The following is a 16,364-nucleotide window of genomic DNA, read 5'->3' on the forward strand; positions in this document are numbered from 1 at the left end:
AGTGCACTATATAGGGAATAAGTTGTCATTTGGGACACAGATTCTGGGGGATTGAGATGCAGGAGGCCTGCCATATTGCAGTAGAGTGGATTTTTAATTTGAGCTGTGTGCTCTGAGAAGCATTACAAATATCTTCTGCGTGACTGCAATGCACCACTTATCTCTCAGTGCAATTGTTCTGACTAGGCATACTGGTCTGGTTCTTAATGATAAGCCATAGGATGGACTGAGTTAACATTAAGTATTCTCACTATTTCTATCTTTATCTAAATACTGTAATCAAATCTTACTTTAAATATAGCATTTAACATAGGAATTTGTTTTGTATCTTTTAGTTATCCAATATAACATTAAACAAAACAAAAAAACAATTCTAATGACTTTGTATTAAAATATATACAACATTGTGTACAATAACAAAATACCTCAATGTAAACAATGTAAAACTATAAACTTCCAAGTACAAAATATCAAACTACCCATTCTACATCATCCCCACACCAGTCTAAAGCAGTGATTACTACAGATGAAAGCCATGTTTCTCTCAGTCTATCTACATTACGAAGAAAGCTGGTTTCTCTGATAAGATGTGGATGAGCAGGTTTATCTGAGATTGAAAAAAATATAAAACTACCCAAATTATACATCATGTACTTGACCAGTACTGCCCAATCCTAATGTACCACACTACACTTATATAAATACTGTTTTTATTTGGACAGGTTTGTCCCAGATAAGGACCATACACCTTTCTATCCATAATACTAAACTAGCAGGTTTCTCACAAATGGAAAATATAAAAAAACATTCTACATAATCACCGTACCAAAAGTAACCACCAGCTACTGCACCATACAAACATTTCAGCCATGTTTCTCTGTCTCTCTATAGTACTAAACTAGCAGGTTTCTCAGCGATGGATGGCAGGTGTCTCCTAGCCGGGTCATTGACATCCCAGAGCCTCTGGAACTCAGTGATGAAGGGCAGGACTAGATCTGGTTCCTCCGTGACCAGGATGTTCTCCTTGTTGCTCTGGATGGCTGTCAGTGTCCAGTTCAGGGAGCCGGTGATTAGGCGCCGGCCGTCCACCACGGCGAACTTGTGGTGCATGTGGACGGCGCCGGAGTCACACCTCACACAGATGCCTGGGGAATGGAAGGGGAATACAAAGGATGAGAGAGGCCATGCTATATTATGAATACAGTCACAGTTGTGGTGCATTGTGGTGGAGTCACACCTCCCACAGAGTCGGACCTCACAGAGATTCCAAATAGAGAGAAGCAGAAAGAGAGACAGACAGACAGCTTGTGCCATTCATAATTTGTCTGTCTAAGAATGTGGTTCCCAACCTTTTTTTTTCTTCTTAAAAAAAAAAAATGTGGCACACCTTGATGGGATAAATAATTTTGCAGCACATCTAAAATGTCCCAGTTAATGTATTTAGTAGTAATGAACTCAATCTAACTGATCCAAACTGTATTTTTTTAATTAAATAGCGTTTATTTGAACTATTTTCATAGTTCCTTAATAAAGATGATTTATTTGTGTACCCAGTGCTTGACTTGAAATAGGTTCAGGTACTCATTTTGCATGCCGGTACTGTTTCTATTTAGGTGGAGGAGCGCCACAATACTTTGAACATATATTCTATAAAGGGGAACGTGAGCTCAAGCAGTAGAACATTTGAGGTACCAGTACTCAGCTCCTGCCCAAGTCAAGCACTGTATTTAACCCTTTAAGAGCGTCCCGCAAATCCGTGCTAGAAATAGAATATGTATACTAAACAAAAATATAAACGCAACATGTAAAGTGTTGGTCCCATGTTTCGTGAGCTGAAATAAAAGAGCCTAGATATTTTTCATAGGCACAAAAAGCTTATTTCCCAAAAATGTGGCACAAATGTGTTTACATTCCTGTTAGTGAGCACTTCTCCTTTGCTAAGATAAACCATCCATCTGACAGGCATGACATATGAAGAAGATGATAATCATTACACAGGCGCACCTTGTGCTGAGAACAATAAAAGGCCACTCTAAAATGTTCAGTTTTGTCACAACACAATGCCACAGATGTCTCAAGTTGAGGGAGCGTGCAATTGGCATGCTGACTGCAGGAATGTCCACCAGAGCTGTTGCCAGAGAATGTAATGTTTATTTCTCTACCATAAGCCGCCATTAACATCGTTTTAGAGAATTTGGCAGTACATCCAACCAGCCACATCCAGCTTCTTCACCTGTGGGATCGTTTGAGACCAGTCACCCTGACAACTGATGAAACTGTGGGTTTGCACAACCGAAGAATTTCTTCAAAAATTGTCAGAAACCGTTTCAGGGAAGCTCATCTGTGTGCTCATCGTCCTCACCAGGGTCTTGACCTGACTGCAGTTTGGCGTCGTAACCAACTTCAGTGGGCAAATGCTCACCTTCGATGGCCACTGGCATGCTGGAGAAGTGTGCTATTCACGGATGAATCCCGGTTTCAACTGTACGGGGCTGATGGCAGAAAGCCTGTATGGCGTCGTGTGGGCGAGCGGTTTGCTGATGTCAACATTGTGAACAGAGTGATGGCGCTGGGGTTGTGGTATGGGCAGTCATAAGCTACAGACAACGAACACAATTGCATTTTATTGATGGCACTTTGAAGGCACAGAGATACTGAGGCATATGTTCATGCCATTCATCTCCCACCAACACCTCATGTTTCAGCATGATAATGCACGGCCCAATGTCGCAAGGATCTGTACACAATTCCTGGATACGGAAAATTTCCCAGTTCTTCCATGGCCTGCATACTCACCAGACGTGTCACGTATTGAGCATGTTTGGGATGCTCTGGATCGACGTGTACGACAGGACATTCCAGTTCCCGTTAATATCCAGCAACTTCGCACAGCCATTGAAGAGGAGTGGGACAACATTCCACAGGCCACAATCAATAGACTGATCAACTCTATGTGAAGGAGATGTGTCGCACTGCATGAGGCAAATGGTGGTCACACCAGATACTGTCATTTTATTTTATCTATGCCCCTACCTTTAAGGTACCTGTGACCAACAGATCTGTTTTCCCAGTCATGAGAAATCCATAGATTAGGGCCTAATTTATTTCAGTTAACTGATTTCCTTATAATGAACTGTAACTCAGTCAAATCTTTGAAATTGTTGCATGATGCGTTTCTATTTTGTTCAGTGTAGCTCCGGTAAAATATATGTCTTTAGTTTTGAACGGGTTGAGCTAGAGACAAGTGATTTTTCTGCATTGTGTAGGTGAATGTTGTGCAACCACAGACACAAAGCCATGCTCCATTGGTTTCTATGGCAGAGGCTTTGATACAGCTAGCCCAATCAGATTTGCCTGTGCTAATGGTTCTCGTGGGAGAAGTAAATTGATACAAAATTACTTTGCTTGTGATGCTCGCTCCTCAAATGATTAAAATGTAGCCTAACTACAGCCTGAGCACACGGGACTTGAAACCACAATACAGATGTAACCACGTGCTATTCAATGTATTTATCAGAGCTGCATTGGTGCTCCCAAGTCTAAATTCCATGTGCAAATCCACAGGTTTCTGACTCGTCTGTGCTTGTGCTGGCAAGCCCACTAGGGCCAGACCACGCTTGCAACATATTCTATCATCCCTCTGAATGCGTTCCTATTCTCCTAAATGGCATTCTGAATGTGTTCCTATTCTCTATATAGTAGGTCTGCCCAATTCATCGAATTCACATCGAAATATTTCCATATCGCAAGAGATCCATGTCGCATGCAATATTTTTGCATCTCAGCCTTGTTTGTTTTTATAGTTTACTCTGTGATTTGTCTCCTCTTGCGGCTGCTTCCCACACACACCAAGCTCCGCCCCGTCACTCAAGCGGTGCAGTTCCTCCTCCTCGCCATTAGATTCACTTAGTTCGCATGCTGTTCTGTTAAGTCAACCAATTGTTCCAAACAAGAACATTTTGCTTTCCACTTTTCTTCTTAATGTAAATCATTCCATTTCTATGATTCCAACAGTCCGCCCAAGAGTTTGATCTATATCACATGTCAAATAGCAATCACAGTATTTGGTTAAAAACCTGTTTTATTCACAATTAGCTTTTCTGCCCACATCTTGCACTTACACTAGTTCCGACCAAAAAGTAGTGTACTATATAGGGAATAGGGTGCCATTTGAGATGCACACACTATCTATCTATGCATTATGAGCATGGACAGTGTGTAACTGACTACACTGAAGAAGTAGAGTGCAGAGCAGCATGATAAAACCACATTGTAAATCACATGAATTATGATTAGGCTATAACCAGGAACCATTCTGGGATCTAGTTATAACTCTCCAGCAATAACTTTATTGACTGAATTGATTGATCAATAAGATCAAGTGACTTCAGACTCTGCATTATTATTATTATATTATTTTTTAGCTAGGTTTTTTAGCCCATAGATTTTGTTGTAATGTTTGAGTCACACAAAGATTACATGAATACATATTAGAGAAGGCAAAATGTATATAATTGCAGAAAACAAACAAACCTGTAACATTTTCTCCCCGTCAACAAGAGGGGGGTGAACAGTGTGTCATGAACAGTGCTTGTTCCCATAGAAATAGACATGGCGCGTGGGATGTCCCCCAATGCTGGAAGGGGGGGCCTGAGTGAAAAACTTTGGGAACCCCTGGCCCAACCTGATTTGCAGATGAGTGATGTCAGTGCATAGGGGGATTGTACATAGCTAGGTGGTAGATTCCAATAACTGCTTTAGGATTGGGCCTCTGCCATCAGCCTACCTGCTCTGCGGATGGCCCCTATCTGGGAGCCGGTGATGAGGGTGTAGTCCATGTCAGTGAGGATACGGATGGGGATGCCCCTGGTGTGGAGGGCCAGTATGGCCCGGCTCAGGTCCAGGTTGGTGAAGGCGAACACACACAGGTCCAAGGAGGAGGAGGCAGACAGGATGTGGACCAGGAGACGGGTGAAGGAGGTATTGATGTTGTGGGGTAAAGGACAGGGGCAGGGGCTGGGGTGGATGGGGAGAGGGCGAGAGGAGGGGAAGATGATGGGGACAGGGGAAGATGATGGGGGCAGAGGAGAGGAGGATAAGAGGGAGAGGAAAGGGAGAGAGAAGGAGTTACTGTGGAAGGTGTATCTACTGTATAGTAGTCACTCATTGAGTCATTATTCCTATCCCATAGCAAAACATCTCAAATCAACAGAAAGTCTATCAAAAAACAGCCACATTCTTAGAGACATTGGATAGATATATTATTAATGAATATGATGGTGAGTAGTTAATGTTGACTGTACTGGCATCCCAAGTGGTACCCTAGGGCACTAGTATGCACTACTCGGCCACTACAGGGCCCTGGTAAAAGGTGCCATTTGGAACGCATTCTATTACTTACAATGGTGAGTTAGGAGTGAAGAGACGCTCTGTGCAGGCGACCTCTGTAGGGAAAAAGAAGACTTCTTTCAGGGGCCCTCTGGATATTTTCCGGGGCCAGAGGCGACAGAAGAGCCAGCCCAACCACTCCACACTGAGAGTGAGGGCCACAGCCCCCAGACCCACGATCTTCACCATCTGAACCACTGACATCTGTGGGCAGCGGGAGAAGTTGTCATGAAAATGTTGAATGGAAGCGCTAAATTACATACAGTAGGCCTTCCCACCTTTTCCCCTGCCTTTCAGCTCTTGGTTAGGATTAGCCTAGCTAGGGTGAAGTCTTGACAGCTAATGATAGTTGAGGTCTGTTGGATATGCAAAACAGCCATTAACTTGTGAACGGAGCTCGTTTTCACCAGCTTTATAAGGACAATGACATCGCTAGCAAATAATGGACCACTACTGCAGCCCGGTGCAGAGGCAAGAGGCTATAGTAACTTCGACAGTTAGCCAGCTAAATTAGTTTATTCTAACTATCTTATCTCTGCAAGTCTGAGCTACCTTCATGCAGTCGCTATTTTTGTAAGCATAATTTCTCAGTTCATACATGCTGTGTGCTAGAATGAACTCTTATTTTAAACCACTTTAGCTACCTTGACTTTTTTCACCGCCGTCGTGCATCTGTTTTCACGATGGACTTTTAATTGAGTGGACTTCGAAGACGAACGTCGACCAGTGCTCTAGAGCTGTCAATCAATTTAAAACTCGCGGGATATTTGCAACGTTTCCACCAATCAGTAGACAGTTGTTAAAACGGTTCAACATGTATTATTATTGTAATGAATTTAATGAAACAGCAGGGAGCAAGTCTCGAACCCTCGACCTTCTAGCCCGAGGTTCGGCGCGCTATCGACTGTGACACAAAAGCATGCTCAAACGGCAGAGTCGATTTCCGCGCTTATAAACCCAGGGTCGTTACATTATTTGGTGACACGTATGATGTAGAAAGAGGGGTTGTTTGACAGGGTCAGAGAGGTTGGATGGGGATGATGGGATTAGTGAGATTTGTAGGGAATAATTTTATAGTATTAGAAATGCAGGGTTAGTTAAGAGAATATAGTGGTGTAGATAGGTCGTGAAAGGATTCACACACCTGTACAGTTGGTGTATGTGTATGCACTTATCAGTTGGTTGCGATTCGCCAATAAAACTTAAAGAAGACAAAGAAGAAGATGACGACAGTTGTTCATGTTAACATCCGGTTCTGAAGGCAGGAGGAAAAATGGCGGAAGCAGATGTTCTGTTTGAATCAGATGGCGTGTCGAGTGGAGAGGAGAATCATTTGATTACAGTGATGAATGCAAAAGGAAATAAGAGAAGTAAAGTGGTAGTGGAACCTAGTAAATCCAAATCTAGTTCTGAGTATTTTTTTGGTTGGAATAGGGGTTTTGGCTCGAGGTTGTTTCCTGGGAGATCCGTTTGAAGTCTCTATTAAAATTGTGGATGCGTTGGATGAGGTGGCGTCGATGAGTGTTATCTCTGGGGTGGCGCTAGAAGTAAATGCAAAGGATATAAAAGGAAGAATTGGGTCAAGTGGTTGGTGCACAACGACGGACCCGCGTTGAAAGATGGGGTGCGGAAACCCACTCCATCCAGCCATTCTATTGTGTTAATTTTTTTAAATGAAGAGTCTCTCCCTTCTCACGTGTATTTGGGTTATATGGGATTTCCTGCAAGAGCCTTCATGCCCAAACACATGCAGTGTGATAAATATAAATTATTTGGCCAAGTGTATGTGGACGGGAGGTGTATTCTATGCCAGCTGAGCCTAAATGCTGCAATTGTAGTGGTGAACATGCACCCGAATTTCTGAAGTGTCCTGTTAGGGTGAATGAGACGTATGGGCAAGAATAAGGGCTGTCCATAATGTATCTGGAGGCATTGAGACGAGTGGAAGGAGTGAAGTTGAAAAAGTGATTGTAGTAGTAGAAACAATATGTTCCGTGTTAACAGAGGGATCATGACATTTTGCATACTAAGGTGGACTTTATAGCATTTATTACTGTGGTTTTCAACTACACAGCACAAACGGAGAGGAAATCGGAGAGAATAGGCATCTTTGTGTGTGTGCCTGGGGATTTCTGGGACTGTTTGTGTGTTTTGTTTCAATATTCCGTACATTAGGTGGCGGCAATACACCAATAGGTGTAGTTTACCGTAACTTTAAAGAAGAAGAAGAACTTCCGGTTCTCCTTGCTTGCTTTCTTCGCTAAAAAGCCGGAGTGTGGTCTTAGGAAAGGTAGCTAAACAAATACATGGTTTAATGGAAAAATGATATAATAGAAGCTAGCTTGATTATATATAATGTTGTTCTTTCCATGATTAATAACGAACCATTCGGTTTCATGATACTATACAATCGGCAAGGAAAGATGTTGGAGAGTTGACTGAGTTTATGACAACACACGTTGTTGTTGTAGTAGCTAAACTAGCTAGCTACATGCACCTAGCTAGCTAGCAGGATTATATTGTTTACAAAACGTTGAGTTGATTGAACGACTGCGATCCATTCCGTTACAAAATTGCATTATTTGTTTTTGATGTACATTTGCTCCACAGAGTTTAGCCAACTATCTAGCTAACGTTACGGTACACGTGAAGACTACCTAATATGGGTCGCCGCAAGTCCAAGAGAAAGCCCCCCCCAAAGAAGAAGCTTACTGGAAATTTGGACACTCAATTCACCTGTCCGTTCTGCAATCACGAAAAGTCATGTGATGTGAAAATGTAAGTAACAAAGTACAGTATATTAAGTGTATATATGCTCCCGTTCAGAAGTTTGGGGTCACTTAGAAATTTTCTTGTTTTTTTAAGGAAAAAATTTTTTTTTGTCATTTAAAATAACATCAAATTGATCAGAAATACAGTGTAGACATTGTTAATGTCTGATTTTTGTAAACGTCTGATTTAAAAAAAAAATATATATATAGAATATCTACATAGGTGTACAGAGGCCCATTATCAGCAACCATCACTCCAATGTTAGCCTCTCTCAGCCTATTGCAGACAGTCTGAGCACTGATGGATTGTGCGTTCCTGGTGTAACTCGGGCAGTTGTTGTTGTCATCCTGTACCTGTCCCGCAGGTGTGATGTTCGGATGTACCGATCCTGTGCAGGTGTTGTTACACGTGGTCTGCCACTGCGAGGACGATCAGCTGTCTGTCCTGTCTCCCTGTAGCGCTGTCTTAGGTGTCTCACAGTACAGACATTGCAATTTATTGCCCTGGCCACATCTGCAGTCCTCATGCCTCCTTGCAGCATGCCTAAGGCACATTCACGCAGATGAGCAGGGACCCTGGGCATCTTTCTTTTGGTGTTTTTCAGAGTCGGTAGAAAGGCCTCTTTTAGTGTCCTAAGTTTTCATAACTATGACCTTAATTGCCTACCTTCTGTAAGCTGTTAGTGTCTTAATGACCGTTCCACAGCTGCATGTTCATTAATTGTTTATGGTTCATTGAACAAGCATGGGAAACAGTGTTCAAACCCATTACAATGAAGTTCTGTGAAGTTATTTGGATTTTTACGAATTACCTTTGAAAGGCAGGGTCCTGAAAAGGGGATGTTTCTTTTTTTTGCTGAGTTTATATATGCATACTTTTTATTTTTTTAAAATTTTCTACATTGTAGAATAATAGTGATGACATCAAAACTATGAAATAACACATGGAATCATGTGGTAGCCAAAAAAAGTGAACAAATCAAAATATATTTTAGATTCTTCAAAGTAGCCACACTTTGCGTTGCACACTCTTGGCACTTAAACAAATCAAAATAATGAGATTTTTTAAACACTTTTTTGGGGGTACTACATGATTCCATGTGTTATTTCATAGTTTTGATGTCTTCACTATTATTCTACAATGTAGAAAATATGAAAAATAAAGAAAAAACCCTGGAATGAGTAGGTGTCCAAACTTTTGATTGGTACCATGTAGAGGTCGACCGATTTTATAATTTTTCAATACCGATAATTGGAGGACCCAAAAAAGCCGATACCGATTAATCGGCCGTTTAAAAATATATATATATATTATTTATTATTATTTTGTAAATATAATTTTTTAAATGTATTTGTAATAATGACAATTACAACGATACTGAATGAACAGTGAACATTTTATTTTAACTTAATATAATGCATAAATGAAATAAAATAAAATGATTCTCAAATAAATAATGAAACATGCTCAATTTGGTTTAAATAATACAAAAACACAGTGTTGGAGAAGAAAGTAAAAGTGCAATATGTGCCATGTAAAAAGCTAACGTTTAAGTTCGTTGCTCAGAACCTATGAAAGCTGGTGGTTCAATATTCCCAGTTCTTCAATATTCCCAGTTAAGAAGTTTATTAGGAATTATAACGTGTCAACTATTTCTCTCTATACCATTTGTATTTCATATACCTTTGTCTATTGGATGTTCTAATTGGCACATTAGTATTGCCATCCTAATCTCAGGAGTGGATAGGCTTGATGTCATAAACAGTGCTGTGATTCAAGTATTGCTAAGAGCTGCTGGCAAATGCAGTAAAGTGCTGAATGAATGCTTACGAGCCTGATGCTGCCTACCACAGCTCAGTCAGACTGCTCTATCAAGTATCAAATCATAAACTTAATTATAGTATAATAAACACAAATACGAGTCTTTGGTCATTAATATGGTCAAATCCGGAAACTATAATTTCGAAAACAAAACGTTTATTTCAGTGAAATACGAAGCGTTGCGTATTTTATCAGACGGGTGGCAACCATAAGTCTTAATATTGCTGTTACATTGCACAACCTTCAATGTTATGTCATAATTATATAAAATTCTTGCAAATTAGTTCGCAATGAGCCAGGCGGCCCAAACAGTTGCATATACCTTGACTCTGAGTGCAATGAACACAAGAGAAGTGACACAATTTCCCTAGTTAATATTACCTGCTAACATAATAAAAAAATAACTAAATATGCAGGTTTAAAAATATATATACTTCTGTGTATTGATTTTAAGAAAGGCATTGATGTTTATGGTTAGGTACATTCCTGCAATGATTGTGCTTTTTTCGTGAGTGCGCTTTTGTTAAATCATCCCCCGTTTGGCGAAGTAGGCTGTGATTCGATGATAAATTAACAGGCACCGCATTGATTATATGCAACGCAGGGCAAGCTAGTAAACTACACATGGTTGATGATATTACTAGGTTAACTAGTGGTTATGTGAAGATTGATTGTTTTTATAAGAAGTTTAATGCTAGCTAGAAACTTACCTTGGCTACTTGGCTGCACTCGCGTAACAGGTGTTCAGCCTGCCACGTTTCCTCGTGCAGTGCAATGTAATCGGCCATAATCGTCATCCAAAAATGCAGATTACCCATTTTTATAATGAAAACTTGAAATCAGCCATACCTATTAATCGGTCGACCTATAGTATAGTGTGTGTGTGTGTGTGTGTATACATTGATGGAAGCTACAATCTATCTGCAATATTAAAGCTGATCTGTTCCCTAAAGAAAAAAGAAATAAAGTACAGTATGGCTATCTCCCAAATGGCAAATCAAAAGAGAACCATCGCGCTCTTCCAAAGGTTTGACTGGTGCGTAAAACCTATAAATTCCGCGAAGGAAGAGGTGTAATGGGTTAGCACTCAAAAATATGTTGCATAAAGCTTCATTGTTCAATGTTTTACATTTTTTACTGCATCAAGGATAGCATACACAGACGTTACCTCCCAAATGGCACCCTATTCCATACGTACTTTGACCAGAACCCTATGTGCCCTGGTCAAAAGCACACTACGTGACCATAAGTATGTGGACACCTGCTTGTCGAACAACACATTCCAAAATCAATGGGCATTAATATAGAGTTGGTCCACTCCTTTTCTGCTATAACAGCCTACACTCTTTTGAAAAGGCTTTCCACTAGATGTTAGAGCATTGCTGTGGGGCCTGGCTTGATCGGCTTTCCAAATCATCCTAAAGGTGTTCGATGGGGTTGAGGTCAGGGCTTTGTGCAGGCCAGTCAAGTTTTTCCACACCGATCTCAACAAACCATTTCTGTATGGACCTCACTTTGTGCACAGGGGCATTGTCATGCTGAAACAGGAAAGGGCCTTCCCTAAACTGTTGCCACAAAGTTGGAAGCACAGAATCGTCTAGACTGTCATTGTATTCTGTAGCATTAAGATTTCCCTTCACTGGAACTAAGGGTCCTAGCACAAACCATGGAAAAACAGCCCCAGACTATTATTCCTCCTCCACCGAACTTTACAGTTAGCACTATGCATTGGGGCAGGTAGCGTTCTCATGGCATCCACCAAACCCAGATTAGCCTGTTGGACTGCAGACAGTGAAGTGTTATTCATCACCCCAGAGAACGTGTTTCCAATGCTCCAGAGTCCCAATTGCGGCGTGCTTTACACCACTCCAGCCGACACTTGGCATTGCACATGGTGCTCTTAGGCTTCTGTGTGGCTGCTCGGCAATGGAAACCCATTTCATGAAGCTCCCGACGAACAGTTATTGCGCTGACGTTGCTTCAAGAGGCAGTTTGGAACTCGGTAGTGAGTGTTGCAACCGAGGACAGATGGGTTTTACACGCTTCAGCACTCGGTGGTCCCGTTCTGTGAACTTGTGTGACCTACCACTTCGCGGCAGACCTGTTGTTGCTCCTAGATGTTTCACTTCACAATAACAGCACTGACAGTTGACCAGGGCAGTTCATGCAGGGCAGAATTTGGACAAACTGACTTGTTGGAAATCCTATGGCGGTGCCATCTTTAAAGTCACTGAGCTCTTCTGTAAGGCCATTCTACTGCCACTGTTTGTCTATGGAGATTGTATGGCTGTGTGCTCAATTTTATACACCTGTCAGTGACGGGTGTGGCTGAAATAGCCAAATCTACTAATTCAAAGGGATATCCACATACTTGTGTGTAATGTTATATATGTTAGTGTAGTTCTCTAGGAGGTAGTGCACCTCAGGCTGTAGCTCTGACATTTTAATGATGCAACTATTTTTTTATACTTTGTTTAAACTTTTGATTTTCTTGTATTGCCAACAGGGAAAGGACCAGAAATACTGGGATAATATCATGCACAGTTTGCCTGGAGGAGTTCCAAACCCCCATTACCTGTATCCTTTGAAGTCTATTGAACTCACACAACAGCTGTTGTTCTCATAATCACATTGAGTGTGTTTACATGCACACTAATAATTTGATATTAAACTGCAGAACGACAGATGTTTACCTTGTCAGCTCGGGGATTCGATCTTGCAACCTTTGGGTTACTAGTCCAACGCTCTAACCACTAGGCTACCTGCCACCCCATATGCAGTTTTTATAAAAACTCTTCTTCACTTTGTACATGACAAAGTACCCTGACGGTGGTGGATTCACAGACCTCCACGGACAAGGAGGGTGAAAAGATATGCATTATAATAAAAGCACTGCATGAATCTCTTATTTTGGTATGAGACCAAATTGGCTTTTTATAAACATTTCATGAAATTCTACATCATTTTACATCACTGGAGACGATCAGAGTCTTTTGTTAACACCACAACAGAGCAGGACAACACCTGAGCGCATGCTGCAGCACTGGAGACGACGTGATTTCTCTACAGGCTATTTAAACATTTTAAAAAGAAGGATAGTTTAAGTTTGGAACAGTACTAAAGTTGTCTATCAACTGTCAATATTCAGCACAACTGAACTAGTCACTACGGAAGTATGGCCTATATGCATTTGTAAACTATTCATTTGGGAAACTCATTTTCAAATATATTCTATTTTATTCCAAGATATTGTTACAAAATAGATGTGTGTAGACTGTGATTAGGGCATGGGAGTACAAGTTAAATTAACAGACTAGAGTTTCATAGCTCACCGCATGATCCTCAAACCAAAGACCAGCCAAACTCATGTTTCTAAAAGTGAATTCCAAGGCACTGTAGAATGATTGCATAGCCTAATAAGGCATATTTTGTTTCGTAATTTAATTCTAAGTAATAATACAAAAATAATAATATTTATTTATTTCAAGTTAGTATGTTAATACTTTTTTTGCGGATCTCCCTCACATTTTTCAAATTGAGAACACGGGGCTGCATGGTCAAATTAACTCTGATAGGCCTAAATATTATTTATTTATAATGACCACAAGTCCCATAAACGATAGAATGACAAACTAAATCAATATGTAGTCTATAGCAGCCTATAGGTAGGTAGCCTAAATGGTGGTATTACTGTGTTTGTTTTTCTCTCTGACGGTGGCATGAAGGATGAACTGTAGGCGTGTGTGTAGAGGCCCGTCGGTCGGAGGCGTGACCACTTTGAGAGGCCAAATCCGACGTGACAAAAACTTGACCAGGGTTCGCTAAAACGTCTGTCCTCAAAACAGTCTTGTACAATGCACTTGAACTCGACCTACTGAGTGCTTAGTTTACAGAAACGTGCCCCCCTCTATTGCGTATGCAGACAAACTGATCCACCACATGGACCTTTACCACGACACCAACGAGAGCTAGGATCCACATTCACAGTGTGCCCGTCACGATGGTCATAACTCTACGGGCCCCAGAACGACACGAGGACCACTGTCCTTTCAGCACCAAGATTCTAAGTGCTCAAAATCACTCTAGATGTAGCCGACAACTAATAGTCCTTCTCATCACTTATTACAAATGGAAGATTATCACTTCTCACAATGGTGCTCGTTTAGTAACGTTAGAACAAAGCGAAGTCAATGTCTCGCAGGATCGCAATGTGTAATTCGTGTTTTACATAGCAGATCTGAATATAATGGCATATAGGCTGCTTTACCAGGCCTGTAATGTTACACCAGAAACACCTCTTCTGTCGTTTCTTATCTGAAGCTGAGTAGTCCTGTATGTAAGACTCAACAGTGTGCCCGCCTCAGGCAATGCTTTGATGCAAAATAACAAGACATTTTTTAACACCATCTGCTTCCATTTGGTCACAAAACAGTAATTCAAGAAGATCTCAATTCATATTCCCATGAAACTGATTGAGATCAAATGATTGACAGGCAGTCTGAACATTTCACCAGTAAAACGTGAAGAATTACCATTCACCATTGACAGTGATAATGGCCTACTTTGAAATGAGGTATGACTAACTTGGTGTTTGAGGGTATGAAACATTTGACATTTTCTTGAGACAAGACGTGTGGGCATATAGGCAGTTTTTAATCAAACTATTATATTAATCTGACTATCCACAATAATCGCATTATAGTGTGTATGTAACCGTACTAGTTGATACGTAATCAATCAGGCTGCAGCAATGGTCATTTCCTAAGGATGTAATGCCCAATTCCAATGGGATTGGCTATTATAAGACTGTTTTATAGGTATTTTAACATCAGGAATGCCTACAGCACAGTTAGACTGTAAGTTGCTCTGGATAAGAGCATCTGATAAATGGCTCAAATGTAAGTACACCAATGACTAGACAGTTGCATGCAAGTCACATTTACTCCAATCTCCTGTTGCTAACATTTTCTAGGTTGAGTGTGTATATAAGTTACATGTCCTTACCTTACTCTCTAAGATCTGTCAGAGCCTGTGGATGTGTACAGTGATTGGATAGACGCTTGTGAAGCAGCCAATCAGTAGCCCAGGCTCACCGGGGCGGAAGACCTCACGTTGGAACAGGAAGCTGATTTAGAGGTGGCGCTCGTCTGTTTGTCACCAATCACTGCCAGTCTTCAGCTCAAGATGATGGTCCCGTTCCAGGCCGACTACATTGCAGACGTCGCATTGCATCAACCAATAGTTGCGTGCCACGTCATCAACTGCAGTTGGGCATCATATTGCTGTGTCATGTGGTTAGCTGATATGTGAACCAACTATCCAGACGTTGTGAGATCTGGCAGATGCCTACAATGTAGTCAGCCTGGTAAGCAACCTCTGACCTTTACCTCACCGCACATCTCCCACACTAGTGACCTGGCGTCCACCGAGACTGTCTTGCGTAGCCATAGTTCAGTCCAGAGCCCTATATAGATTACGCCCCAAATGGCACCCCATTCCCTATGTAGGGCACTACTTTTGACCTGCTCCCGTAGGGCTCGGGTGGAAAATAGTGCACAATATAGGGAATAGGGTTCCATTTGGGATGTGACCTTAGAGGTATATATGACTCTGGTTAAGTCAACCTATTCCCCTACTCATTACCATTTTAATTCATACAGACTTCATTTTAGCGGTCAGATGTCATGGCTCCTAGCTTACTGGTAGGATTATACAGTTAGTAGCTGCTCTTGGGTTAGTTTTGGTTTTACCACAATTAGTTTTTACTCTCCCCTGTGTACAGAGATACACAATACCACAGTGTACAGCAATACCATAGTGTTGGGTCATTCCATTGGGGTATATTCGGTGTGACTCTGAGTGTGTTTATGCAGAGTAACCTAGTGGGGTGTTCCAGAAAGCAGGATTGTTAAGTTAGCCAGCTAACTTTGATATGCAGTTAAATATATCTTTATTTTATATTTAGAAAGCTAAACTTGAATATGGGTTGTTGTTGGTTGTCAAGTCAATTATACCATGACGATTTCAAGTTGGATTTTGTTGGGACTGTTAGCTGGCTAAGTCATTGATCCTGCTTTCTGGAACAGTCTAAACTCTCAAGTGGTTTCTGAAATATTTTCTATGAATATGCCAGGTCCTTTTTCTTAATGTGGAAATGGTTACGGTATCTCCCTGAAGACATGTTGCATCATTCCTTTGTTAGAGACAACGTACTAAAAGGGAGAGGTAGGATGGGACATAAACAGTAGGTCCAAATTAGTATTATTGATCTGATTATTTTAGTAAATTGCCAATGATTTGCAATTGGTTGCCCTTTGTGATATTGTAATGAGTTTTATTTTCAATGTGACAAATTAAAAAGTGTTGTATTTTGACATCCACAA

General features: G+C 41.0%; 2 protein-coding genes across 2 annotated transcripts; one reads left to right on the forward strand and one right to left on the reverse strand.

The window, feature by feature from the left end:
- Positions 1-75: 75 nt before the first annotated feature.
- On the reverse strand, positions 76-6,290 carry LOC110487512 (mitochondrial cardiolipin hydrolase-like). Its single transcript, XM_036948324.2, has 4 exons — positions 6,033-6,290; positions 5,402-5,592; positions 4,787-5,016; positions 76-1,145 (listed from the first exon to the last, which is right to left on the reverse strand). The coding sequence occupies exons 2-4, from the start codon at positions 5,590-5,592 to the stop codon at positions 886-888; spliced, it is 681 nt and encodes a 226-aa protein (XP_036804219.2). The 5' UTR covers positions 6,033-6,290; the 3' UTR covers positions 76-885.
- Positions 6,291-7,579: 1,289 nt separating this feature from the next.
- On the forward strand, positions 7,580-16,364 carry LOC110485656 (transcription elongation factor 1 homolog). Its single transcript, XM_036949318.2, has 4 exons — positions 7,580-7,678; positions 7,999-8,166; positions 12,488-12,558; positions 14,999-16,364. The coding sequence occupies exons 2-4, from the start codon at positions 8,051-8,053 to the stop codon at positions 15,061-15,063; spliced, it is 252 nt and encodes an 83-aa protein (XP_036805213.1). The 5' UTR covers positions 7,580-7,678; positions 7,999-8,050; the 3' UTR covers positions 15,064-16,364.

The sequence above is a fragment of the Oncorhynchus mykiss genome, chromosome 13, assembly GCF_057628025.1.
Source record: "Oncorhynchus mykiss isolate SJ-2025 chromosome 13, ASM5762802v1, whole genome shotgun sequence".
NCBI classification, from domain to species: domain Eukaryota; kingdom Metazoa; phylum Chordata; class Actinopteri; order Salmoniformes; family Salmonidae; genus Oncorhynchus; species Oncorhynchus mykiss.